Source organism: Solea senegalensis, linkage group LG1, assembly GCF_019176455.1.
Source record: "Solea senegalensis isolate Sse05_10M linkage group LG1, IFAPA_SoseM_1, whole genome shotgun sequence".
Lineage (NCBI taxonomy): Eukaryota > Metazoa > Chordata > Actinopteri > Pleuronectiformes > Soleidae > Solea > Solea senegalensis.
In genome coordinates this window covers 8,408,301-8,436,176 of record NC_058021.1, presented here as the reverse complement: position 1 = coordinate 8,436,176, position 27,876 = coordinate 8,408,301, and the positions used below count along the sequence as shown (strand labels likewise).

Sequence of the window (27,876 nt, the reverse complement as noted above, 5' to 3'; positions counted from 1 at the left end):
CTTTAAGCTGCTGTCAGTAAAATATCTTGTAAAAATATGTTATGTTGCTCTTTAGTCACATGGGGTCTCAGTCTCAGGGCTCTGAGAGTAAATATAGAAGAAACTTTTGGAGTATCAAGAATCAAGAAGTGTGGAGTACAAGGTCGTCTCTACTTAATCATGCTGAGATTCTTATGTCGTGCTGTGCGTGTGTGCGTGTGTGTGTGTGTGTGTGTGTGTGTGTGTGTTGCAGGACACCTGAGAGTCAAAGTAATGGAGACCTTGTACAGTGTGGAGCTCAGACATGAGGAGGATCATGCAGAGGCTTTGTACAGTGACAACAAAGAAGTCATGGGAAAAATATCCAGCAGGGCCTATGATTGGCTCTGTGTTCACCTGGGGGAGGAACACCTGCTCGTGAATGTGAGCCACCGACTCGGAAATCATGGACGGGGTGAGGTCTACACCCAGCTTTCTCACTCTTTCCACCTGCTTAATCTCACAGGTAATCATAGCCGTTAACCTACGTTACATTTAATTCAGTGTCATTCCTCCCTGTCTCTCAGTTTGTTTGTCTTCTGGATACAGGTTTACCCGCTAACATTAGTGGTCAGGTCAGGTGGGCTCAGGATAGACGTCAGCTGTCACTTTTGGCAGATCTGCAAGCTGGACCTGAATATCTAAAGGCTCAACTTGATGGTGGCAAAACAGACCATCTTATTCCAGGATGGGAGTACTCCTGTGGGCTGCAGCATCAAGTCAAAGCTCTGCTCAAAAGAGGCCTTTCAAGCTCCATGCAAGCCAAGGCACATCACCAGGTAACTGGGACTATACTGAAAATCTACATTTATATGCCTGTAAATTTTTTATAATTTTAATGTTTCCTTTGCTAGCTTAAAACCGGGGGAATAGATACTGGTTTGATCTTTCACATGGATGATCAGAGAACGGCTGATATAGCTTTCAACGTTGGATCAAAAAACAGCACTGCTACAGTGGCCGTGTCTCTATGGCAACAGATGAAAGTTTTCCAAGGCGTCATACCCACCTCTTTACAGGTAAATCTGACATCATTTACTCTTCTGTATATATACTAAACATACTCTCAATGAGGCTTTTTACCTGGTTAAAAAAGTGTGTATATATATAAATCTAAGAAGGCAAAACCAGGCGCAGTCTCTAAAATGATCTTGCAAAGAATTTAGAAGGAGTCACATCCACTAAGGGAGTTTGCCTCTCGATCCTTCAGCACATTTTTTTCCCCAAGTTCTGTTCTCGCTCTCGGGATAGTGGTCTTCTCCTTTCTTGCACGATCTATTAAAAACAAGCGTTATAGTTGATAGTATGTGAGTTCAGTTTACACAGAGCAATGCTCAGCTATTTACATCTGTGTCAAGTCTTTATACTAAGTGAAGGTAACTGGCTGCTGGCTATAGACTCAGACACAAGAGTGATAAAGATCTGTCCTTAACTCTTTGTCAAAATGTCGTGTCAACCCACATTTCCACTATGTCTTTGCCATATTGTGACTAAGAATAAAACAACTTCTACTAAACATGTCATATTTTATTATAAGGGCTCAGATTAGCACTTTGGTGAACCATAATATTTTAATTCCTCAGAGTTTCTCCTTTGAAAAAACAAACTTTACCAATGGGGGTTCTGTTTTCACAGATGAACTGCACAGGGGACGCCACTGCAGAGCGACTATCAGCCCAGTGCTATGGCAATGTGGAAGGCCGCCCTGTGGAGGTACAAGGCTTTCGCTCCTATAGACCACACAACAGGCTCTGTTATGGCCTGTCAGTCACTCACTTGAGCCTCAGTGCTCAAGCTAAAGGCTGTTACAGTTCCAGTGGTCAGAAGGAGCTTAGAGCTAACCTCACTCATTCCTCTATGCTACTCCTGACATATTTGGGCATACCTAACAAATCTGCTGTCCGGTTCCTGCTCCGACCAGGGCCTCAGAGATGGGCCTTGGGTATCGGGGTGGTAGCTGGCCCTAGGAGAACCCACCTGAATGTTGGACTGAGGTTGGAGAGGCCCGGGCTGTATAGCTGTCATGGGCTACTTGAGTATGGGACCCGCAGCATTACCCACAGAGCTGAAGTGACAGGTCGGATGAGGGTGGAAAGTTGGTGTCACATTTGGGCAGATGTGACCGTAGCATGGGATTCAGTCAGCGCCAGTCTGCTGGTGTCTGTCCGGTGTACAGGTGTGGGCAGACTGGTGTGGGAGCAGGTCAGGACTATGGAGGGGGGTGCACCACATAAAACCTCTTTAACTGTGAGTGGACAAGCAGGGCAAGATGGACTAAAAGGATCACTGGGATTAGAAAATCATCAGGACTCCCTCCAGTGCCTGTTGTCTGTACTGCTGAAGGAACAAAAGGGTGAAGTCAGCTGGACGCTCCAGCACCACTGGACCTCGCTTGCCTCCATCATTCCAAACAGAGTGGACCTCCAGGGTTCATTTCTGCTCCATGACACCGCTCTCTCTGGAAGTGCTCGGTTCTCCGTCAACACCCGTTCTGCTGAGTTGGACGTGGCTGCTGCCTGGCAACGCTCCACCTCTTTTAGGGCCACATTTAAGCAAAACTTGGCCTCTACCGGTTTCCCAGGGGGGCTCACTGTTAGGTTGTCAACCATGGCTGGTCAAGCCCAGTTTGAGTTTGAAAGTGATGCATGCTCAGGGCTTCTCCTGGCCAATCAACACAGAGGAGGACGGGACAACAGGACCAGCTGGACTTTATTTGTCCAGCAGAGATGTGGCTTACTCAAGGTTAGAGAGGAAACAAGGAATTCACGTCAGGAAACTTGTTTCCCAGCAGAGGGAAAGCAAAAGAAACATCTTCACCTTGGAGATGACTCTTGTCTTTCCATTGTCCCAATAATAACACCAACACTATAAATTGCGCTATAAATACTACTGTTTATACGGATGTAACAAGAATGTGTGTATATTTAATCCTGCAGGATAAACTGTTGGATGGGATAATATTAGTTTTTAATGAAGGAAAAATAATTCTAGTTCTTTGTTTTTGTTCTTTTCCCCCCTAGTCTCTTGTGTCCAGACATACCTCGGCCAACGTGTCCATTGTCCGCTCTGGCTGCTCCACAAATCTCAGTACCATTCTCCAGGTTGAGGATGAACAGATAGGAAGTCTTATTCTGCACCTAACTTGTCTCACTGGTCTAAGTCTAAAAGCGTCTGTCCAGCATTCTATAAAAGCATTGCAGACTCTGGGATTTCCCTCTTTTGGATCTCTAACTCTGAATGCTTCATCTGCACATTTGCCTGGTGTGGATGTTGCCCTTGAACTGGGACGCTGTTATTTCAGGAGTAAATTAGCCAAAGAGACCAAAGAAAGTGACGAGCACGAGTCTCTTTATCTTGTTAATGTGACACACGTCTGTCCTGCTCTACAGGTAAGAAAATATTTTAAAATTTTTCTTAAGATACTGTTTCAAACATAATGTGTTTAAGGTGTAAATATTGTTATGTTTGACTGCGACAGTTCCACGTCAGTCACTGTCAGAATCACTGGGATTTAACTATGTTTAAAAAACACTTAGAAATACAGAATCCAGCCTGTTGGAACACTAGCATACAGTACCTCAAAGAAGTAGTACAATATCATGCCATGAAATATTGCAATATTGTGTATGTCAACTCAAACAGTATCAAGGCAGATGCTGCATAGTGGGAAAAAAAATGCAAATAATCAACTGTTTTTCGTAGGGAACGGTCCTGCCAGTGTCCCTGGCTCTTCAGGGTCTCCTGTCTGTGTCCACCTGCCAGCTGATGGTGACTTCCTCTCTGAATGTAGACCACCGTGACCTCACCCTGGACTTGGCGCAGTCCTGCAGGCCTTGGCATCTCTCTGGAAACCTTGCACACTCCTTCCCTGAGCTCAGGAGTCGAGGTCTGCCACACGTCATCTCCATCGAGGCCACGGCTCCTGCAGGCCCCGGGCAGAGTGGCCAGACTGTGCTGATCAAAGCTGGGACTTGTCATATTAGAGCCAGTCGAGTCACGGAGGCCAAAGGAGGGCCACAGTGGCTCTGGGCTCTGGATTCAAAGTGCCCATTGTTACAGGTAGGACTTTTTAGGTTGTTTTGAAACATGAGACGAACATGTGGAATTATGTAGTTCTGGTTTTTGAATGTGGTAATATGAGGTATTGACACATTATTAACATTGACTTTTACAAGGCGCACTGACATCTGGACACCAGTAACTTAAGCATGCATACAACGTTAGCCTTTTTTGCCACACTAAAGGATTATTCACCCCCAACATTAAAATCACTTCTGTTTTAATGGAGTGGCTGAATCTTCTCATGTTCTACTGCTTTATAGTCCACATGAGGGGCACAGGGGGGCATATTTGCTCTAAAGATACAGGAAATGTTATTGGTGCCCTGTGCTCATACTCGTACTTATTTGCTATTACAATCTGACAAAATGACAGCAGTCTTCTTATTTCCCCCAGGCGCAGGTGAATGGGTCATTGTTGCAGGACTCTGAGGGCATCTGGACAACCGTGCTGGACACTGATCTGGAGGGCAGAAGGGGTTTCCTTAGGCTGAAGGCAAGGCCATGGCCAGAGCTGAGTGTTGAGTGTCAGCTCCGTCACAACCTTCCTGCTCTCAGGGGTTTACCTGAGCACAGCAGACTGAGCGTGACCGGCAGGGCTGGAAAGCAACGATACAACACAGACGCCGTCCTTCAGATGGACGGCTGTGCTGTTAGTGTCAGTGGAGCGGTGATGTCATATTCTGGCCTGCAGGGGTCAGTGTTGTATCACAACAACTGCACACTGATTCAGGTACTGGCGGGACTGAATCATTTCTCCTCATGAATCATGAATCATTTATCAGCTAAAGAAACCAAAGCTATCACCTGTTTCTGTCTTTAGGCGTGGAGTAGTCCTCACAGGATTCATGCTTCTGGGCTGTTGGTCGTATCCCCAACTTTTGCTGAATCTCAGGTTTCCGTGGCGATAGATGAAGCGGAGTTACAGACTACACTGGCTCTTAAGAAAACAAAGGTGTTGTATTTTACAGAAATATTTGTGCTCTTATGTTTGGAGGAATTGTAGATGATGACATTTCTTTTGCTGTTGTTGTCTTTGCAGGATAAAAATGAAGCATCGCTGCATCTAAACCACACTGTGCCTGTATTGAAGAAGCTTGGTCTACCTACAAATGCCACAGTGACACTGAATTGTGGGAGTTCCAGCAATGGCTCTTTCTTTTACATGTTCAACAGCAGTGCAGGGAATCAAAATGTAAGAGCAGTTCTATGCAAAGTGGAACAGTTTGGCAAAAATGTCCTGAATACATAATGATGTATTTATAAAATATCGCATCATCATCTAAAACATTTAAAACAATCAAACAGGGGCAAAAAGAGGAAGTCTGGTCAGTTAAATATATAATATGTAACATTTCTGCATCAAAATATCTAAAAATGACAAGACTATTTTGTTGAAATGTTGTAAAAATGTTTCTAACACTCATTTCCAACACAAATTTTCATTTTGGTCACCTTTTAATGTCATTCACTTTACTGTCTCTGCATTAACCTTTTGGCAAATACACTATGAAACATTCGAGTAAGTATTAGGTTCTACTAGTTAGCCAATGTTTTGTCTTTTTTTTTCATTTTATTGTGTATATTTGTCACAAATTGATCGCAACTACTGAGCTCCGTTTGCTGCATGTTCTGCCACACTCATTCTGAATGTCTTACAGATAATCCAAGAGATGATGGTGTCAAAGACGCACCAAACAGTCGGCGTGCAAACTCGTTTCAGACACACAGTGAACTACCTGAAGAAACTGGGAGTTCCTGGAAACAATAGCATTCAGGTATGAGGCTCAGAGAGATCAAACTAGTCAGTTATCAAGAAATATCAGCTAATAACGGTGTACGATCACAACGACTGTGTGTGCAGGTAGAGCTGGGTTCTCTTGAGGGAAAGGCCTTCACCATACAGTCTCACTTTGGGGACCAGCAGGCAGGACTCAGGCTGAAGATGAAATGTTTCCCCATGACCAAAGAGATAAGTGGAGGCATTTGGCACAGCTGCTCATGGCTGCAGCACAGAGGACTACCACTCACCGTAGAGGTAGCAGAGGTTATGAGGTCGTCTTCTTTTCTCCCTGCGGTTTTTAAACCCACTCGATTGTTCTTATTTTGTCTGCCTCGTGTTTTCTGTTTCTCCAGGGTTTCTCTTCCATCCAGGGAGTGTTTCCCCAGTTTCAGTCCAGGGCTCAGCTCATTGTGGACCGATACAAGCTGCTCACCTCTGGATTTAATGTCAGTGTCAGCGATGGACGCCTGGCCCTGCAGCTCTCCTACTCTCCACTAGTTTCAAATCACACAAGGGCACCATTCAGTCTGGGCACTGCACTGGTTGCTCAGTTCAAAGGTCAGATTGGATTACCAGCTGAACTGTGTTGCTTTATCTTGTTTGGTTTTTTTAATACAGAATTGTTCCCAGAACCTACAATTGTTTTACACTATCATTTATCTCTGAATTATGGTCTGGATAAAATGGTCTGGACTGGGGTCCACCATTAAGTGATCTTTGATATAAACCATAAACGCCATTGTCAGTAAGAATATATTGAATAGCTGCCAGAGGTGACTCCACTGGGTGCAAGAAGAACAGTCTAATGGAAAATAAGGAGTAAATGGTCTCGATTACTAGTTTTGCTTAACAATTGGGTTTTTTTGAGCAGTTCTGTTGAATTTTGAAACTTTATGTAAGCACTTCTTTGCGTTTTCAATCATCATCCAACCTGTTTCGAATTGTCTCGCTTTAATAGCACAGTGTTGCTATTGCTCTGTCTGTCTTAACTTAAAACAAACCACTTCCTGTGTGCAGCACGGGTGGCACAAGTTCTTGACACCACCATACTGAGAGACATAAGAGAGTTGTGTAGGATTAATCAGCAGTGTATGAACTCACGTGACAGTTGTTTGAGTGTGACAGACGTTTGTTTATTTTTAAAAGTTACTGTTTTGACTGTTAACCTGTAACAACCACAATAACTACCTGCAGGTCCTCTGCGCAGCGTCACAGTAGACGTTCACTGTCAAGACTGGAGAGTGCAAGTGGTCGGTGATGTAGGAGGCTGGAGGGCACATGGAGGGTCAAAGGAGGCCAGAGTTACACTCAGACATACTGTGCAGGGACAAGTCAGTCCTGCTCTACAGGTGATGATAGCGTCTCGTTTAAAAAAAAAAGTTCTACCAACTTTGCTTCTGTGTGTTAACCAACTCTGTGACTGCAGCTGGAAGCCTGGGGAAGACTGACTGAGTCACAGCTCAGGTGTTCTATGGTTGTGAACCCTGAATGCAGCTCATCGCTTGCACTCATCATCCAGGGACACCATCTGCCTCATAGGTACACACACACACACACACATCCTTATTGAGGACACTCAGACGTAATGCATTCCTTAGCCCCTTACCCTAACCTTAACCATTACGACTAAATGCCTAACATTAAATGTTACAGAGTCAATATTGTGTCATTACTTCTTAAGAGGATTTCCCCCCAGAACCGTAGTTGTTTTTTAATCCTGTTTTCTCGGGCTGTAAAACAGCAGGAGGACATCTGGTTGTTCCGGCTCTGTTGTGGCTGCTAGTAATGAATATAACTGCTGAGAAGAAGTTCAGTAAACTCTTCCTAAGTCCTCAAAGTCTACGTGCGTTATTGTTTGCAAATGAAACCACTCAGGTTATCACGTTAACCTTAAACCTAACCCTAAAATAATCCTAATTCTACAAACCCAAACCCTAAAATCAAGGTCTTAACCCTGAAAAAGCCCTTAAGAGTTGTGAGGACCAGCGTAAATGTCCTCACTTCCTATCCTTACGAAGAGATACATTCACATACACACACAGAAAATGGGAAAATGAGTATTGTACAAAATAATAATAATGCTTCCTGTCTGTCAAACACATGCACTTTAAGTGGTAGATGCTCTTTTGTCTAGCAAGGACCTGATGGTGAAGGTTGTCCAGAATATCCCAAAGATGATGGTGTACCTGCCCTCTCAGCTCAACGTCCGCTCTCAGGTTGCTTTTTTATCCTTGTCCATTCAAAACCTGTGCGTCATTTGGAGTCTGTTAACATCACCCTGTTCCCTTCTTGTTTGATGATAATGATGATGATTTTTTTATACTTTGTAATATGGTACGATTACATAGCATATCATGGAAACATCAAACTGTACGTCACCATCTCTCTGTCTCCAGCTGAACCAGTCTCAGTCCAGTGTGTCGGGTTTGTTGGAGGTGCTGTCAGGGAGGAGGAGGCTGTGGGCTCTGGGTGAACTGGCAGTTATTGAGAGTGGATACAGGCAGGCACTGGATCTCAAACATTCATACCCACAGGTATATTGGATCCACCTCTCTGTAATTCTGCTCTTTGCCTATGTAATTCCTTATAATTCTTGACCAAACTGCAGCAGGTATGTTTGTCTTTCCACAACCTGAACAGAGAGAGAGAGAGAGAGAGAGAAATCCACATAATCAGTGGTTCATTGATGTCATTTGTTTTTTTATTTTAGCTAAAGCCACTCCCCAGGTCTGTAGCTGTGAGGACAGTGTATGAAACCAGGAACTGGAGCTACCAAGTTCAACATGGAGCTGTGTGGGGCAATCAGGAGTTTAGCCTGTCTGCTCTGTACTCTGCTCCTCCAGCCCTGGAGATGGGAAACCATACACTGAAGGGTAAACCACTGCAAAACCAACTGTGCTAAGAGCTACACCACAATTCCCATCATACATGTTGGTGATAAAATCACAGCGCGACATTGTGGATGGATTGTTGAGGTCTCAATCTTTTCTCAGTTCATATCAAATGCATTCCTCGGTGGACTAGCCTGGAGGCGACAATGGAGCACTCTTTACAGGGCAGACTAGACAGTGTGTCACTGGTCTGGATGAGACATGGGCGACTGGAGCAGGTAAAACCTTAACTCATCTATAGACTGCAATTCAAATTCAAATTCTCTTGGTAGTTTCAGTGTTTACAAAGTCATAGAACACACTGTTTTGTGAGTCGTGGACAATCATTCAAAAGCCTGTAAAACGCTTGGCAGTCCCGCGCTGAAAACGGCTGGCAGCCAATAAAAGCCTTTTAACATTGTCTTTCATCTCCATCTTATCTACATCACCCCTTTAAACTACAAAAATACAAAATCACATATCACCTGATATGTGAGGACAGTCCTGACCACACCAGAAACTGCTGCTGTAATGAACGTTAATGAAAAAGCTTTATCAAACGTGAAGATGTCTCTTCTGCTGTCTGTGGTCATGAGGTGTGATGATTGTTCCTCTGAAGGTCAGAGCGCTCAGCTCTTGGAGTCAGTCAGAGAAGATCAATGAGACCAGACTTGAGCTGGAACAGCCGTTCTCCCTCACACTGAGTCAGCTGTTCCTTCACACCGTGTCCCGCAGCTCGCAGAGTCAACAGCGCAGCAGCCACCAGGTACAGATGTTCACATAGTATATGCATTTTAACTTATTAGGGAAGATAAGATAACTATCTATAACATGTTATTCCCCTTTTTTTCATTTAACCAGGTTTGATTCAATGAGGTCAAGGATTTTCTTTAAAAGGAGACCTGGTCAAGATAGGAGCAGTTACATTTCTAGTCAGAAATACTTAAATTACCTTGCTAATTTAAAACACTTCAATATTGGCGACCTGTTTAGGGTTACTAGGTTTTGAAGCTGAAGATCATACTGTGAATTATACCAAAAACCAGGTGCCCTAAAACTTTCTTTCCCAATTTAGTTCAAACATGATGAACAATAATTCATAGACTATGACTTCTATGTTTTCATTTTAAAAGAGAAGTAAGAAAGACTTTTGCCAACGAAATCACTTTAGAATAGAGTTCATAGTGGTGCATACCCATGCAACGACAGTATACTATATGGTATACTATATGCTATGCATAATTCTGTTCATTTTTAATTGTATTAAATACGAATGGACATCTTTATTCGGATATCTTTGCACAATGTGACAAAATTTTGCTTCCAAATACTCCTTACATCTTATTTTCATTTTGTCTGGCTTGTTGGAGATAAAAAAAATCCCTGAAGTGCACTGTGCATTCAAATATTTTATACTTTTGAACAACAAAGTCAGAAACTAACAAGCAATACTCCATACCAGATGTTTTTATAAAAATACTCACTATAGATCCATATCCTGAGCACCACCCAATATGAAATTCTTAATTTTATAAGCGACATTCCTAGAAAATTCCTTTTCTTTTTTTAGCCTTGTCACTTACAGACAAACTTCTGCCAAAAACATAACAAACATAACCTCCTGAGAAGAGGCAATCATTCAACCAAAGGAAACTGGAGGGGGGAACTAAAGAAGCATTTAATTATTTAGAGCATATTCATTCTGTGAGACAGTTGTGTGCTTAAGTCTAATGGGTTTTTATTTTTGCATGCAGACACATCTGTCATGGAACAGTACCGTCCCTGTCAATGTTTCGCTCAGCCTGAACAAACAGTGGCAGACCAACTCCAGCAGGGGTCAGGCATGTGCCATGTTCTCAACACAACAGGTCAGTCAATCCTTTGCAATATCATCATGGACATTGATACACAGATTATGGCCAGATTATGATGGATGTGTGTGTGTGTGTGTAGATGGTGGCGTCTTCTGTTAAAGGCTGCATGTCAGTCGGTCTGGAGGGAAACTCATATTCACAAAATGCGGAGCTAAGATGGAACAACAGGAGTGTCAAACAAGGCATGAAGTACCAGGTACTCCTTGCCACACTTGGCTCACACACCAAATATAAACAAACAAACAAACAAACAAACAAACTCAGTTTGTGCGACTGTCATTTGTAGAAGGGACCTCGGGGAATCCACACCCTGCAGGTCAATGTTGTGTTGGATAAAGTGTCTCCCGCACCTTGTCCTTCACACACACTGCTGGCCAAAGTCCAAACCAACCTCAGGGATCGTGTGGAACACACAATGCTCCTGGGCCTCTGCCCCCCACAGCCCGTGAGTCCACAAACACTCTGTCTCTGCTTGTCTTGTCATGGACAGGTAACATGATGAAGAGGCATGCTGGGAGAAGCCTAACAACCCGTTTCAATAAACATGTGTGTGTCTCTGTTTCTCTGTGGGCGTGTGTGTGTGTATGTGTGTGTGTCTAAGACTCTTTCATGGTCAGGAACCCACAGAGTGATCTCAGGAGATGAGCTGTTATACACACAGTCTCGTCTCTCTGTGACAGGACACCCCGACCAATGTAGCCTCACCCTTGCCTTCATCAACTCCTCCTCCTCTCAGGTCACCAACATGACTCTTTTCTCTGAGGTAAACGACCGTAAAAACCATCTGGAGCAAAAACAACACGAACATGTCCCTGTAAGATTACTTTCACAGGGTTAAATCCTGTTACGTTTCTCATTTTTGCTGCTTCTTTATATGTAGCAGCTATCATCTTACTTTGATTTTGTATTAAGTGCAATGGCATTACATTATACACACTCACCGACCACTTAGAGTGGATATTTGCATTAACAAGTAGCTGAACAGGTGTACCTAATAAAGTGACCTGTTAGTGTATATTGGCTTGTCTTTCACAATACGACAATGTAGATGATCCTTGGCTGAAAACAAATGATGAAAGTTTGGTTTAACAAACAGTGTGGCAGTGTCTTTCCTTTGTTTATCAGTGAGTTGAAATACTAATGTTTGTATGTACATCACAGTCTAGGATCGGTAACTGGAGTGTGGAAGTGGGGGCCAGTGCCCTGTCCTGGCCTCGGAGTTCTGGTCTCCAGCTGCAGGCCAGACTAGACCACACAGAGAAGATCTGGCTGAATGGGACAATAGAGGGACGATGTCTTCACACCACAGCTGGTTATATGAATGGTAAGTGCAGTACATTCATCAAAAAATGTCAACTGAACTTTATGATTCTAACAAACTCATCTCATATCTAGGTCCAGGCCTTTTTGAAGACCTCACGCTGATGGCATGTGTAGGGACAAATCACAGTTTGATGGTTGATGTCGAAAAAAGAGACAGCGGCAGTAAATCTGTGAGTCTGGGCCGTGTGTCTGTGGGAACGCTCGATCAGAGGCTGATGCTGAGAGCCAGTGGCTGTTTGGAGAGTCTGACTTCAGCTGAGGTACCGGTATAACCACCACGTAAAGCACCAGTATAAAGAGGAACATCATCTCAGCTTCGATAGAGCATAACATTTGATGAGAGACATTTTATTTCGTGTTTGTTGTTGTTTTCAAAACAGGCACGGATTCAGTATCTGAGCTCTCGAATGTGGAAGAAAGTGTTAGAAAGAATCAAGACATTACAGCATCTCCTCATTGAATTCAGGCGGCAGGTAAACGTAAACACAATGAGGACAATACTTATCTCAACATAGGCAATAAAGCTGTATGATGGGTTTTAAAGTGTATGTGTGATCACTGGTTCTCATCTCAGTCCAGAGACAGCAAGTTGCTCCAGGAGCTGAGCGCTGTGTCCCTCCATGTTTCCCAGCGAGCTGAGGCTCTGCTCGGTCATAGAGACAGAGGTTTGTTGCCTCTGTGGCAGAACAGCCGCCTCAGGCGCACGCTGACTGAAAGCTTGCCTCGCTTTCTGAGTCTGCTGCAGGACGCCTCGCTGCTCGGACAACAGGAACTGAGAAGTGAGTACAGAGAGACAGACAGACACAGAAGCTGCAATGTATTCATGATATATTTGGACGTTTTATTTCCATGCCTTTCCTCAAAGGCAAAAACCACCAATTTTCAATCAACCCTGAATCATAAACTAATTCTCTTTTCCTTTCTTTTCTGCTGCATGAAAATCTTTTCTGTCATTTTGTCATGAGTTACTTTTCATTTTCTTACATGATCCCAGAATGAAAGGACACGCTGACCTCTGACCTCCTCACTGTTTTGTGTCCTGTAACATTATTGACATGGAGAACTAAATAGGTTGCTGTTGCTCTCATGTCCAGTTCATTCTGATGTCTGTCCTCGTTTTTTGGTGCCTCGGCCTCAGGACCACTGGCCACTCTGGCAGCTGTGTACCACGATGTGAATGGCCATCGACTGGACACAGTGTGGAGGGAGACTGTGCTGCTGTGGACTGACCGGCTGGTGGAGGTCTTACATGGTCTATTGGGAAAACCTCACCTGAGCCCACTTGTCCAGGCCGGCATCACCACCTTTGTTGTTGCCCTGGATGCAGTAAGAAACATTCACAGTAGTTTTCTAGTCTGTCAAGGAGATTATGTTTCCATCGTCCTTCTGTTAGCAACTTCCTCACATCAATGGGAATTTTCGAAGTATTATCCCATTAAACTTTGGCAAAACATGGTAAAAACAAAACATATCTATCAAAACTAAGATGGTAAAACAGAAAGTCTGGATCCTGTGTGTGTGTGTGTGACTCCTCCAGTGGACATGCCCCCTATTTTTTTTTTAAAAATCATTCATATTTGGAAAGATGGTAGCACATTGACCCATAGGGTGACAAACTCAGATGAGAAACCTTTTTTTCATTGCTTTACTCACACTTCTAAAAAATATCAGTCTTCGCCAAAGTGTTGAACGTTCAGAACTTTAGGTTGCTATAGCGTCAAACGCTACATCTGCGCCGCAGCCTGCAGAATCTGGTCTCTCGTGAAAATGGGTGTCTTATTTCCCAGCCCAGTAATGATCTATGTGTTTGGGCCACTCTATTAATTCAGCTTAGAAAATTGATCTGTGATAGTGCATTACAAAAGAAACTCTGTGTGCCCTGTTTGAAGTCATCCACATCACATGCAGTTACAGCCTAGTCTCAAATCTTGCCAATAGCAAACAGATGCTCCCGCACTTAGCGCTCGGTTCAGCGAGGCATCAACAGGACATTCAGGCACCGTTTGATCTTCTATAATGTTTCTATATTGCCCTCCTCAGGGAGATGCATTACATAACACCAAATGACTGCGTTATTCCCTGCAAAAACACAAACATTACATCCATGAATGGTGTAACCACAGGAGACTTATGGACACATGTGTTTTAAGCTCAACACGAGCCAATTGCTAAACTAGCAAATGTTTCCTTGAAGTTTCTCAGCACCCATTCAGATGCATTTTGTCCCTAATCATGAACAGCTTTGTTTCTCTTGCTAATTTTGATCACTCGCCGCTCGCCTTGTTAAATGATACACCTTTATTAGTGACTGTGGATCAGTGTTAGTTTATCGTCTCAGGGGGAAATGACTTTTCTGTACACGTATGCCACATTTAGAACACAATACAACATTTAGAACATCACATGCCATTTGTTTTTTGTTTGAAACTGCTATAGCAGAGGGGATCAGGCTGTTATTTAAACCGGCCTTGTTGCATCTTAGTGTTCTGTATCTGTATTCAGAGGGAAGGATCATGGAGTAGCGTGTGAGGAGTGGGAGGGTGGTGTCTTGTGATGCGTGAGATGTTCTGGGATGTTGGGATCGGGAGCATGTGGAACAGTAGAGATGAGTCCTTTTAGTTTGCGGATGACGAACAGTTGGGTTGCTTTGTTTTTGAATGTCTGTCGTACGTCTGTCAAATCTGAGTTTAAGCCCAAGGTATTTTGGACTGCATGACTCCGCTAGGCTATATGGCCAAAAGAGTTCACCCCAAAAGTGTGATGGATATGCGATAGGAAACTTGCCGCATCTAGATACATCTGTATGATTGTATGTGTGAATGGCAAAACTGTCATGTAAAGTGTTTGATTTCAGACCGTTTACCTCCACTGATGTCTGTGATATTCACATCAGTAACTTGACTGAAGCTGTGTTGTCTGTAACACTGTTGTACTCAGTGAGCAGCAGATTGTATTTGTTTTTGAATTCTCAGACCATCTCTGTATTTCACATGGACTGTATATGAAATTGACGTAGTCCTCCAGTTGCAAAATGAACTCGTATTGCAACCCTGCATTGTATGACACTAGCTGTCAATCACACTTATTCTTCTATAAATAGAAACATCATTTACATATTTGACACTGTGATCTATTGAAAAAAGACCTGATACTATCGACTGAGACCATTAATAGTCATTTTCTACTCGGTCAGAGAGACATTGCCATTAGAAGGCAAGCTCATTTTCCCATGATCTTCCATTCAAACACAGTTCTTTATGCAGCCAGAGGAGTCGCCCCCTGGTGGCTAACTGCTACTTCCTGAAGACATTCTTGGTGCTGATGAGTAGATGAAGAGCATAATTACAGTAACTGATCGACCTTTGTAAAACAAATGCAGAATCCACATGTTAATAGAATGCAGTGTTGTTGTGCACTCACAGGCACGTGTGTTCACAGGCTCAGAAATGTACTGTTGATGTCCACTGTGTGCGTCACTGTAGGGACATGATCACACATCCCATTCATGCTAATTGAATTGAGTATTTCAAAGTCTGCTGTGAAGTCCACACATGGTTCCAGCCACATTTGTCCATGTCGCCTCTCCTCATGTCAAAGTAGTTTCTACTTTGGTATCAATGGCTTCATCTGACACAGCGTATAGAGCTAATGGCCTTGATGTGAAGTTCAAAAAGGTCATTGACCTCCTTCTGGGAAAGGTGGTGATAGTGGAGTAGGGCCTGAGCATGTCACAGTGGGGGAGAGGGTAAACACATGGAGACATGTTTAATGCATTTAGTTTTGCAAAGAAGAAACGTTTGTGTCCAGAGTCAAAGAGCAAAAACAAATGTTGAACAAAGTCTGTGCTAGTGAAACACTGAACTGATAATGACCTCTTTATCAAGCGGAGGTCCGCTTTATCTTCTGAGGCAGAGACAAGCTGAAGATGTAGCTTCACTCTTAAGATAAGAAAGAAAAAAAAAGATGATAAAAACAAGCTGTCAGATGATAGAAACAAATGAACAAGAAGAAACTTTGTCAAGAATTTGTTAAAGCCATTAATCTATATATACTATACTCATCAGTGACTCAGTAGCTCTGATGCAGATTGTGCTTAGGTTAAGTAGAGATACTAAATTGACTGTGGGTGTGAAATGGTGGGAATCCTCAAAGGATTAGCAGGAGATAATGAACAAATTATATAAACATTTCCTGCTGCACGCTGTTTTAGAGATTTTTTTGTCCTCTGTGTGTCCCAGGGGCTAAACGGCCCCTATATTAGTTTACAAGCTTATTAGAATCCACTGCTAGAATAAAATCCAGGATACTAATATGCATGACAGCATTCTCACAAATCTGTTCTAAATGAGGTTTTGTTTGAATCAGGCAGGACAGCATACCTACCACTGGACGGAGACCAGGTTGGCCACAGCTCTGTCTGGACTCAGGAAACGATTGGCCTCTGTCTACAAATTCTCCCCCAGGTAGGGTTCGTTTTCCAAGACCTAAATAAATCACAATCAGCTTTATTGGCCAAGTATGAGTGCACATACAAGGGAGTTGACTGTCTGTGTGATTACATTTAAAACAGTAAAATAAGACGTGACAAGGACAGTAAACGGACAATTGACTGACACATAAATGAAGTATAATAATTTACTAATGTGACATAAGAATAGGAATGGAGAAGGAGTCATTAAATGACTGCAATAGATATCTTGGTCTGTGCAGCAGGGAAACATTTTAAATGTGTGTACATATATGTATATATAACAGTGTATTAACATTTTTGAATATGAGCTGGTTAGATGTTGAAGAATATATACTGTTAGAGCTGCTTATTCATCAATTATCAACTCATTACATTTACTCAACAAGTTTTCAGATTTTTCTGCTTCTTAAAAGTGAATATTTTCTGGTTTTCGTATGACAAAGAAATCATTAAAACGGAATCATTTTGGTTTATGGACAAAAACAAGAACATTTGATATGAAAAGCTATTGATTATGAAAATAATCTTTACTTTAAGTTTGTGTTGCATAACTGCAGACTTGTACACAGTCATAAAGAAGCTTTTGGAACAAGTTTCTTCACAAAGGCAGCAAGACTTGCTTGGAATTCTTTAAAATTCTCTTCTAACTTACTAAAAACCTCTTGTGGGTTTGCTAAAGACCACTTTTAATGACAGCCTTGTTAATATGACCACATGTTGGTTCTTCCTGAGTAGAAGCCATATCATGAGTCAGGCAGCCAGTGTCATATCTGAGTTTTTCCACCTTGAAATTTCAAGTCACAAACAGCATCATACAGTCAAATTATGGTGTACATGTGTTGGCCATGTGTTAATTATTTTTAGCTGTTGTAGATAAGTCATAGACGGAGATCAAAAACCCACGACACATCATTAAAATGCTCGTATTAAGTCGATTGCTACGCTCACGTCCATGAAACCAGACCATGACTGTAGTTCAGTGTGTGAAGTCGAGGAAACACTGCCATCACATTTTGTCTGAATGATGTTGTAGGAAGATGGATGATATGATGGTGTCTGACCGTACTGTTGTAAGAGTGTCGCAGAGAGAGAACTTTACAGCGTAGGAGAACAAATGTCAGGAAGCATATGCTGAATTGGTGTTAGGTTTATGAGGGTTTCTTTCTTTTTTTGCTCTAAGGGACCCAAAAACGCTTGAGAAACTACAGCCAGGTTAAAAGACAGTATCATTCTCATATCATCTGTCATTACTTTTCCGATCAGCGGCTTACGGTTCCAATAGAAACGGAATTATAAGATGTTTGTGTGTTAAGCGAACGTGGTTAAGTGACCGAGCCAAAACACAGATGGTTGGAATAATACTAATTGAAGCTATGTAAAGATGGTATGAAAGTGTTTTTACACTTTTAAAATTTAGGAAGAAGAAGACATTCTTTTACGGTTTAATTAGTGCCAGAGGAAACAAAATCACTTTGAGTGTTGTTGAAGCTCATGTGTGAGTCGTTGACCCAGTGGCCTAGCCTAACCCTTTAAGAGGTTAAATACCTTGGACTGCCCATTAGTTTGAAATGAAACCTTTAGGATGAGACGTGAAGCGTCTTCAGGAATCCAGAGGTCCTGCTGCCTTAAGTAGCTCTTTTAAATGACATAATGTGGATGACTGAGAATCTTCACAAACACGGTGATTTATAGATACCTTTTTTTTTTTTTTAAGTTAAAAAAACACTAGTTTGAGCGCAAGCTTCAAAGTTTTCTTCTGATGGTTTTCCCAGTGGCTGCTCAGTGACTGTGTCTGTGCCGCTGTCGCCACTCCACCAGTCAAAGTTGGCCAAGGCAGGACTGGTGGAGATCCTCCTGGAGGAGTGGCTCCTGAGGCCGCTGCAGACCCTCGTCTCCATCAGACCCGGTGCTGAACTCAACCGCCTCAAGAGGAAGCTCATGGACAGCCCGTTTAAACGTAAAACAAGTGCACTTTTTTACAACAACCTATTAAATAGAAATGGGTTGCTAACATTTTATTTTACACGTCCATTATTTCCAGATGATAAAAAAAATTTACTTAGGGACTAATTACTGGGAAAATATTATAATTAGATTAGATGATTAGTACCACAAAATACTGATTAAACATGTACAATTTGCTTCTTGCCCCCGCCTGCCCCTGCGCTGCTGCTGTATACACACAAACACTCCCTTATTCAGGTCTAGTAGTATTTCACATTATGATGTTACACTGTCTTTGTTAACGAAGACCAAACAGAGGCAGAATAATAACATCAAGACCTATGTATTGTATTTTGTACTTTATTAATCCCCTTAGGGAAAGTCCTTTCTCTGCCTATAACTCATCCTTTACTAGAAAACCTTCCCAGTGTCTGGGGAGCAGAGGAGCAAGGTACCCCAGCCCTTTAACCGGCAACCCTCCGGTTACAAGCCACGTTCCCTTTCCACTTGGCCATGGGCTATGTAGCGCAGCTTTAAATGTATAAAACAGAAGTCTGGAAAATGATGGATTATAAGTGTCTTTATCGTTGCCTCCCTCCAAAAAGATGAAGCTCTGCTGGTGGCAGATCAGTTCGTGGTGACATTCGATGGTCACCTGTATGAGCTGCCGGGCTCGTGTCCACTGCTCCTCGCCCAGGACGTCAGCACTGACCCTTCATTCACGCTGCTGCTGCGCTCCGACGCGCAGAGCCTCCTCCTGGTAGAAATGAACAACGACACCATTCACATTCAGCAGAGTGGACAGGTATTCACTCCTTTGCCACAGCATTCTGTGGTAGTTTTGATACAAACAGTAGAGGCTTCTGTGTTTGGCTTTATGTAAAAAAAAAAAGATGTTTGTATCACAGGTGAGGACCAACTGCAACCAAACTGTGACACACATGTTCCACAGTGACAGTGGAGTCGCTGTCAGGAGAGCGTCAAACATTGTGCAGGTGACCAATCAGAACGGGGTGTCGGTGTCATGTGACCGATCACTCGACTTGTGCAGCTTCACTTTGGATGGATGGCTACATGGTAAGAGAGCTATGGTTTGTATTCATACAGTGTCTCAAAGGTACAGTGAGTAAGAATCAGTGACATTTAATCATGTCAAAGGAACTACGGTGGCCTCCACATAGCAGAGCAAATATTGTTCTTCGTTTGTGGGAAACACTCACTACGTGTGTGTGTTTGAGCGGCTGTAGAAGCTGCAGTGCAAGAAAGCGCCCTCTGTAAAACCAAGGCTTTGCCCAGAGTACATAAAAAAGATGTGTATTTTAAAGCAGTTATATACACGTCTACATACTTACAAAACTGCAAAAAACAAACTCTTACTTATATGCAATGCAATGCAGGAAACCCCCTTTCAAAAGTGAACCCAAGCAGGAATAACAGGTAAAGGTTTTGAGAGCCTCGGTGTGAGAGTTGCTGTGATCGGAGTGCGATCCACTCGGCTGATTACAGCTGGGACGCATAACTACTGTGTCCCACATGACGTAACGCAAGGCTTCATTAGTTATTAAACACTGGAACTTAAAGACATACGTCATCCATTGGAATTTGTACGCCAAAGCTGAGTGGCCTTCTTTGAGAATATGAGGCTTATCTTGGCTTGGCTTCCGTCATATTATTTATGCTCTCTGCTACAAAGAACCATTAGCCATCGTGCATTACGTTCTTGTGGGATTTATGACTTCCCTGTTCCCAGAGGTTGGACTGAATTTGGAAAAACGTAAAAAAAAAAATAATAACAGTTTTTTTCTTATCACAGGTGCGTCTACTGGTCTGTTAGGGATCAACGACAATGAAGCAGGGAACGATTTTCCTCTGCCTGACGGCTCTCAAGCAGAAAACATGGACAGTTTTTTCTTCAACTGGCAGGTACGATGAGTTTGCACATTCACACTGTCGTTAAAGGAGGAATGCACTGTCCTGATGCATCGTTGATTCAATGAACTGTGTCTCTCCCTGTGTGCAGACTGAGGCAAACAGTACTTTACTATACTCTGTGATGCAAAAAATGTCTAAAATGTGCATGTCATTGTATTTACTATTAAGACATAAACAGTTATGCTTGACACAACATTTATTTTTTCCCCAACGTGATAATAAAAAGAAGACAAGCAAGCATATATCTTTATATAACAAACTATTTTGTTTTATATCCCGCAATCTATGTCTATGTTCAATGAAATAAAAGAATACATGCGCCCATACAGAAACAATTAATGGTCTGACGTTAAAAAATAGAGAAACTAACAGAAAAATGTTAAAAAATACACAGGAATTGACCAGGAATCAAATTTTAACGTCCCACTATAAAAATATGTCACCTGAAATTGAGAGAAAAGTAGCTTCACTAGATGAACAAGAATGAAAATGGAAACATTTAGTGCAGACTAAATGCAGCAACTTATCTTAAACTAACATTGTGTTTTTCTTCAGATGACACAGGAGTGTATCAGACCACCAGCTACAGCAGCCTGGAGCCCTGTGAGCTGTGACTTTCTGTTTTCTTCTCCCGACTCTCCGCTGGGCTCCTGTTTCAGAGTAGTGAGTTCAAAACTCACATTGATGACATTTTACTGCATGTCTTTCCAGGAACGATAACAGATCAGGATTAAGGTAAACCGTTATGGAAGACACTGAAAACACGTGTCCTGAACCAAACATTCCTGACCTGTTTCCTGTTTTTCAAAGATTTGATGATAAGGAATTCTTCGGCTGGAGACGATGAGAAAAATAGAACATTGTAAAAAATGAACATAGTTCAAAGGGAGCGATGTTGCTATAAATGCCACAGTTAGATGATAATGTGCAAAAGTCTTAGGGCACCATCATGTTACGTTGTTATGTTTGTCAAATTCTGTCATCGTCAGCATTTGGATTGTAATAATGTGACTTAACCCTTTAACACCTAAGCCTTAAAATGTCCGGCTGACCTTTTTTCGCTTAGTTTAACCATAAAAGGGCCAGAAAATGTCCTGTGCGTAAGTGCTTTTGCTTGTTTTTTCCAGAATAACTTTCAATATCTGGCAGCTATTTAAAATTTACTGCACGTAAAAATAGATTTGAGATGAAGAACGTAGAAAAAACACTGTAGTTGTACACAAACACCAGATTTTGCACGTTAAATTTGAACTTTGAACAGTATAACACATATTTAAAACAACATTTGTCTGAGTCTTTGTCTCAATGTCCAAATTGAGGCTGATTTGCCGCCTTCGTGCAGCAGCGCGAGTGAAATGACCGTAATAACCACACATTGGAAATGTGTCATCTTAGATACGTTACAGTTTGTCTTATATTGACTCATACAGCATGTGTATGCTATGCTCTTGTATAAACTTGGTGTACTACACACTATTTATATATTCGTTAGGTGTAAAAACACAGGTTCGTTACACTGTCACGTGTGACATGATGTGAAAAGGTTCCCAGGACTTGATGAAAAACATTGGGAAGTGGCAGCAGAATGTAAAATCCTTCTGTGTGTTCAGGTGGATCCCACGCAGTTCTTGTCGGTGTGCGAGTCGAGCTCCTCCCGAGCTCCCTGCAGGTTAGCGTCAGCTTTCGTTCATCTGTGCCAGCAGAATTACGTTCCCCTGGAGGTCCCCGTCCAGTGCTGTGAGTCCCAACTTCATACAGTCACACTGTGAAGTACTGTGCTGTCATATTTATTTATTTTTTTACATTTCTACAAGAACAATATTTCAACTTCTTGTGTTTCTTTTCGTTTCAGCGAAAGTATGAAGCTCGGACCCATTTTTTGAAAAAGCAAACACGTTCATTCACGTTCACGTCATTAGGCTGCTGAAACAACACTCTAATACCACTGCGCCACATCATTCACATGCACATGTTCTTATTTTTATTGTATTTGATACATTATTGTTTAGTAATGTTTGTCCTATGTGAACATGTACGTACTAACTGTAGTAACTTGTTGAAACACACTCACTCACTTTATCCAAATCCAAATCATCATAAAGACGTCCATGACTATTTTGTGTGCATTTATTACATTTTTCTTTTTTTTTTAAAACTGCTTTAAGCTGTTTTTTAATACATGTTTTATTTTATTTTTAATGCTCAGCCCTGGAAGATGGGTATGTAGTTGTGAATCTTGGACTTCTGTCTTTGGGTGACACACTCGGCAATCCACACGACGTTGCGACTCTCCTGCTCTTTCAGTCTGATGTACGAATAAAACACACCGTAGTGGAACTGCTGCAGGAAAGCAAGTGCGTTCAGCTTAACCTGAGGAAAGATGAAAGTTATAGGCCCCCCCTGCTGCACATGAACTCAATTTATGACCTTCTTAGATTTCCGTACAGTTATCCTGTTCAGCACCCCCATTGACCTGTCAAAAACCTTAACCTTGCAAGTTTCTCATTTTGTCAATAAAAGATTAACTTGAAATTAACTCCGGTTCTCATGTTTGAAAACGACGTGGCTTCTGTGGCAGTGGCAGCGACGTGCAGAGGCATCATGTTTGTGTTTTGAACATGATATCTTAAGAACGCCTTAAGGAAATCCTTTGACATGGAGGACAAGGGTCACGGTGGCTTAATGGAACACATTTTTGGCCTTTTATCTGTTAAATCTGTAAATTAATGTCAGCAACTGTTGAAACTGTTGGTCAGTGGAGGCATGCCAATGCTGGGTGGTGATCTTAGTTTAAATGGAGCCCCTAAAGCGGCTGGTGCTTAGATACAAGATCTGGATGACAAGGTATTGATTTTGTTGGAACGCATCTGTCTGTATTCATGACTGTTGATTTTGTATGTGAGTTTGAAACACGGCAGCGTTCACTGCTTTATTGAGGTTGTGCACATATGAAGGTGAATGCGTTATGATAGTGTGTGCGCTACATCTTGGCCTGTGTCCACGGGTTTCCCTGTTGAGGCCCAGTGTCCTGGAATTTCATGCTGAATCAATTTGTTAAATGAACATGTCCGCCTGTTGGAGGCACATATTTGTTTGCTCACTCATTGTCTCCCACTTTATCCTCCACATGATGCCAGTATGTCGCAGGGCGAACATATAGAGCAGGGGTGTCAAACCAGATGGTCCAATCCGGCCCGCAGGATGAATTTGTTACTAAATACTAAAAAAGACACAATATTTTTCAGTTGCAGATACCTGCGACTCAGTGTTCTGTATCGAGACAAATAACCAGTCACTCTCACAGTCACCTATCATCAATTTCGAGTGTCCAAGTTTGAACCTGTGACTTTTGCTGTAAGGCAACACATGGCCCCTATTATATACATTTGAAAGTGCTAAACGTCAACGTCATGTCCAAAACAGTTGTGTGTAGGGACACGTGTGGCTGTCACTGGACCACAGCCTCACTGCTATGCTCTGGCTCGCGGGATAAGATAACATCCACACTGATGAGCTAACGAAAAGCAACACTCTTGTCTTCACTCGGCGTCGGCCACTTCCATGTTTCTGAAAACTGTCTTTTGCTTTTTATAATATGCTCAAGATAATATAAGATAATTCCTGTGCACACTGTGTGACCTCTGGGGCTCCATACATTTTAGTCAATGTGACGTTTGACAAAACATTACTTGGAGGCAACCGAAGATGAATGGGACACCATTATTTTACTTGTATTACCTCTTGTTCAAAGAATCTGTCCTCCAAAGTCTTAAAAGCTGATCCTGGCTCTGGGTCATTAAAGATGATGTTGTAGTCCTAAGGGAGGTTAAGGTTAAAGTTAACCACATGTTTGTGAAGTGCAATGACAACATGGCCCTGCATTATGAAATCCACAGAGACGATCCTGGACTCACTGGGTAACAGTCTGCCACAGCTTTGACCTGCTCGTGGTCTTCGGCTTTGGCCAGCAGTTGCAATCCTTCAGGGTTGAGTTTGCCACATGACGGATAAAGAGCGCTTCTGTCTGTGCCGCTGAGCTCTGTCCCAAAGGAGTTGACTGTGATGATGAAGGCCCTTCGGTCTGCCTCAAACTGCGGCAGCCAAACATGTCAGCGTTTTCAGCAAAAACTCATTTGTAAAAACATTAGCCATGCAGTGTAAAACGGCACATTACCTCCAGGACTGGACACATTATGTCTTTAGTGGCTCCGCCAATGTTTTTGCAGATGAAGTGGAAGGACTCTAAATATGACTTTCAGGAAACATGGAGGTCAGATCTTATACTTACACATGAAAAAAAGAAAGTCCACCACATTTAAACTGTTGTCAAATTAAGCCTCTCTGTGTTAGTCAGTATAGGCAGTGTTTACCCTGGGGATTCCTGCACCACACACAGGAAGGGATTTGTTTTATGGCTAGACAGAAGAAGGCAGCGGCAATATTGTGCTAATAAAGCAAAAATGGTTAAAGTATGACTGAAATAACAGAAGCTCTCACAAAATAATCAATTGCCCCCTGGGGACAAATAGTGTTTTTTGGATTTTAGATTAACTTTTCAGATGAAGGAAGCACTATAGAAGAAATAATGTTACATCATCAAACAGCGGCTGGATAATGAAATAAACATCAAGAATCTCCAGACTTTATGCACTCAAGTTCACTGGAGTTCAGCTTTGAACTCAGTCAAAGCTTTTACAGCGTAAGCTTTAATGTAACCATACCTACATATGTATACATACACATACACTTGATGCCATGCTTTTCCTAACCCCTTACCCTGATCTGAGCCATCACAACTAAATACCCAATCCCCATTTAACCCCAACCTTAACCTCAGCCAGGTCTTCACCTTAAAATGTAGTAATCGTTACGTTATGGGGATCCCCACAATGTGACTGTGTAAACAGATTTAGGTTCCCACAACATAAGGAATTCACACACACACACACACACACACACGCGCTGTTAGTGATAGCACTCACCTTGTACAGTTTGTTTCTCAGGATCTCAGCCTCCATTTCATCCAGGCTGGACTCGGACACAGCATCCTGGAAGAACTGAGCTACACAAACAACACAGTGGTCATCAGCTCTTCAACATCCGATTCAACAGATTAGAATTTAAGATTGACACAATCACAAGCCATGTAAAGGTCTGGTTTAACATTGTCAGTACATGACTTAAAGGTCCAGTGTGTAAAGCTTAGGTGAAATTATTTCAATCACCTGATTGAAATAATCAATTAGATTATTGATTAATCTAATTGTTAATTAGAATTAATTAACAATTAATTAGACTCAGGTGTTAATTGTTTCATATTTTTTGTCATTTCAGTCTCTGCAAAAACAAAAGGAAGAGACAATCAATATTGATATATTCATAACTGATTGTCTTTTGGGAATAAAGGATTATTAGATGGGTGTAAAACTACGAGATACCAAGTGGCGTGTCCACCAGCACAGCTGAGTAGAGCTCAGTCGGAGTGCGGGCGATTCCCACAGCTGCCATTTGGTCAAAAGCGCCCAGTGGGTGACATCGTGGGAGGAGCTCTGACACGTCCCTCTGTTTCAGGGCCCCGGTGATCAACAACACCACATTGTCGATCATGTAGCTGTAGCTATGGCAACACAGAGGACATAGTCAATGGGAAAATAAATAGTTTTGCACTGCAGACGTTGACGTAAAATGTACTGAATGGAGAGAGAACAATGAGTGTGCTTCTTTATGTGATCATCCATACCTTACATAATCAAGAAAGGTGGAGAGAGGGGGCAAGGCGTTGGAGCGCAGGCAGCTGAACTCGGCCACCAGGTTCTCCCTCAGCCGGTTGTCCACCAGAGACACAGTCAGCTCCTCCTCAGATGATGACAGGAGCTGACCGTAGTCTGTACTCTGCAGGTGCTGCTTCATGTCTGACAGGAGAGGAGAGGAGAGGAGAGGAGGAACTAAAATCAGACCTTTTCCACAGCAACTTCCTTTTCAAGTCAGAAAGACCTTAGTCTAAATAAATTAAAACAGTGTAAACAAATACATATGTTTATCTTTGCCTCTAACCAAGTTGTTAAATGGACAATACTGTATGTCAGAAATAACATATGTGACCATGATTTCATCAGAGACTAAGGAACTGTGTTAAATTAAAATCCTGCCTTCAGTGATAACAATCTTCTTCTTCTTTTTGGCTTATTTGGATTATCTGCCTCCATCTTGCCCTATCCCTTGTGTCCTCTTTTCATGTCCTCCTTGACAACATCCATGAACTTTCTCTGTGTCCCTCCTGCCCAGCAGCTCCACCTTCAACACGCCCTGTCCTATATGCCCTTTACTCACAGCTTAAAGGAATGCTTCACCGATTTGCATTTTGCTTTGTATTGTAGGGGTAGTATTTCCCAACCTCAGTTTCGTCTGAGTTGAGAAATATCTTCATTCGGAGATTTTGTGTGGTGCACGAGAAATTGTTCCAGATTTGGATGTAACCGCTGGACAATTAAGCTGTATGGAGGATACAATCATTACACTCAACCAGAGGGAAAACGTGTGGCACATATGTCCCTGTCAGCTCTACCATAATGCAGCGTGGGCTACATTTGTGGGAGAGTTTAATTAGCACAACTGTTCAAAACTGAACGATAAAAATAAAATAAATAAATAAAAAGTCTTACCTTCAAGTGTATCACACTGGGCCAGATTCTGATAATCCTTTACAGTCAGAATCCCAGCCTTCATCCCTCGAACCAGACCCTCCAGATAACCATGATCCACATTGAAGCTGAGCTCTGCCATGACACCAGATGAGTTACCAGAGAGCCAGACGGCACGTTAAAAGTGATGCTGGGATGTGTTTCTTCTTTATTTATAAAGCCACTTCTGCATTATTCCCCACTGACTAACATCCATGCAGTTATTACTTCATTTTTGATACACAGAAATTCCACGGCTGAGTTTCCTGTCCCAGTTCCTGCTCTTAAACACATCCAGGTCCTTAATGCAGGCAGTTTATTTACACTTTTTTTGGGGGATGTAATAACAGACAGATGTAAAAAAGAAAAAAAGTCCCAAGGACATGTTGTTCTTTAGCTGCGTATTATGCAGGAGGAAAAAGACAAAGGAAACAGATTCGACAGACAAGGTCACAAGCTGTGTTTTCAAACAACAACTATTCCAGTTCCTCTATCAGTCCTTGGTATGTTTTCAAGCTTCTTCTGCTCCTGCTGTTTCATCAGGAACATCAGGATGCTACATCTGTCACCACAGCCTCCTTCCCTTCTATTGACCAACAAACGTGTGATTGACAGCTGGTATCGTCCACTCGATTTTCAAAACTAACTATTGAGTTCAGTCCCAGTTTTACCTTCATGTTGTTTTTTTATAGCAGTATACATGCATATAACTATATATGTGAATACCAACATTACATTTTTAGTGCCGTTATTTGAGTTATAATTGGTGTGGTTCAGTTTTCAAAAACATTATTTTTTTGTGTTGAGGAGCTCAACCTCAAATATAAATGATCAAAACTCAGTTTGTACAGGCACTTTGTAAAATTTAATTTCATTTGTTTTGCTTACAGACAAATGCAGTTTTCTTAATTTTGACTACTTCT

At 42.1% G+C, this 27,876-nt stretch overlaps 2 protein-coding genes across 2 annotated transcripts in view; one reads left to right on the top strand and one right to left on the bottom strand.

The window, feature by feature from the left end:
• The window catches only part of LOC122778275, a 38,566-nt gene extending 15,757 nt beyond the window's left edge, over positions 1-22,809 (top strand). Inside the window, exons 39-74 of the mRNA XM_044039993.1 lie at positions 233-484; positions 568-797; positions 873-1,037; positions 1,654-1,731; positions 3,039-3,407; positions 3,721-4,077; positions 4,474-4,809; positions 4,900-5,031; positions 5,119-5,271; positions 5,738-5,854; positions 5,941-6,114; positions 6,213-6,417; positions 7,054-7,208; positions 7,286-7,398; positions 7,994-8,075; positions 8,256-8,393; positions 8,570-8,732; positions 8,853-8,968; positions 9,349-9,495; positions 10,484-10,597; positions 10,683-10,799; positions 10,890-11,048; positions 11,205-11,366; positions 11,765-11,927; positions 11,999-12,186; positions 12,307-12,399; positions 12,501-12,705; positions 13,065-13,252; positions 16,292-16,389; positions 18,170-18,354; positions 18,947-19,146; positions 19,250-19,418; positions 20,155-20,264; positions 20,829-20,936; positions 21,884-22,010; positions 22,126-22,809. Coding sequence (XP_043895928.1) covers positions 233-484; positions 568-797; positions 873-1,037; positions 1,654-1,731; positions 3,039-3,407; positions 3,721-4,077; positions 4,474-4,809; positions 4,900-5,031; positions 5,119-5,271; positions 5,738-5,854; positions 5,941-6,114; positions 6,213-6,417; positions 7,054-7,208; positions 7,286-7,398; positions 7,994-8,075; positions 8,256-8,393; positions 8,570-8,732; positions 8,853-8,968; positions 9,349-9,495; positions 10,484-10,597; positions 10,683-10,799; positions 10,890-11,048; positions 11,205-11,366; positions 11,765-11,927; positions 11,999-12,186; positions 12,307-12,399; positions 12,501-12,705; positions 13,065-13,252; positions 16,292-16,389; positions 18,170-18,354; positions 18,947-19,146; positions 19,250-19,418; positions 20,155-20,264; positions 20,829-20,936; positions 21,884-22,010; positions 22,126-22,136 — 5,879 coding nt within the window. The 3' untranslated portion in view covers positions 22,137-22,809. The remainder of the gene's footprint in view (positions 1-232; positions 485-567; positions 798-872; positions 1,038-1,653; positions 1,732-3,038; positions 3,408-3,720; positions 4,078-4,473; positions 4,810-4,899; positions 5,032-5,118; positions 5,272-5,737; positions 5,855-5,940; positions 6,115-6,212; positions 6,418-7,053; positions 7,209-7,285; positions 7,399-7,993; positions 8,076-8,255; positions 8,394-8,569; positions 8,733-8,852; positions 8,969-9,348; positions 9,496-10,483; positions 10,598-10,682; positions 10,800-10,889; positions 11,049-11,204; positions 11,367-11,764; positions 11,928-11,998; positions 12,187-12,306; positions 12,400-12,500; positions 12,706-13,064; positions 13,253-16,291; positions 16,390-18,169; positions 18,355-18,946; positions 19,147-19,249; positions 19,419-20,154; positions 20,265-20,828; positions 20,937-21,883; positions 22,011-22,125) is intronic.
• Positions 22,436-27,079, bottom strand: LOC122778284 (V-type proton ATPase subunit d 1-like). Its single transcript, XM_044040002.1, has 8 exons — positions 26,936-27,079; positions 26,014-26,185; positions 25,712-25,890; positions 25,256-25,335; positions 24,448-24,525; positions 24,188-24,364; positions 24,012-24,089; positions 22,436-22,643 (listed from the first exon to the last, which is right to left on the bottom strand). Exons 1-8 carry the CDS (start codon positions 27,054-27,056, stop codon positions 22,476-22,478), a joined length of 1,053 nt encoding a protein of 350 aa, XP_043895937.1. The 5' UTR covers positions 27,057-27,079; the 3' UTR covers positions 22,436-22,475.
• Between the last annotated feature and the right edge of the window lie 797 nt (positions 27,080-27,876).

Coding starts and splice junctions, on each gene's coding strand:
- LOC122778284 (XM_044040002.1), bottom strand. CDS start 27,056: ATGGCAGAGCTCAGCTTCAATGTGGATCATGGTTATCTGGAGGGTCTG. Junction 25,336..25,711: donor GCTGGTGGACACGCCACTTG/GTATCTCGTAGT, acceptor TTGTTTGTGTAG/CTCAGTTCTTCCAGGATGCT. Junction 24,090..24,187: donor CTGTGGCAGACTGTTACCCA/GTGAGTCCAGGA, acceptor AACCTCCCTTAG/GACTACAACATCATCTTTAA.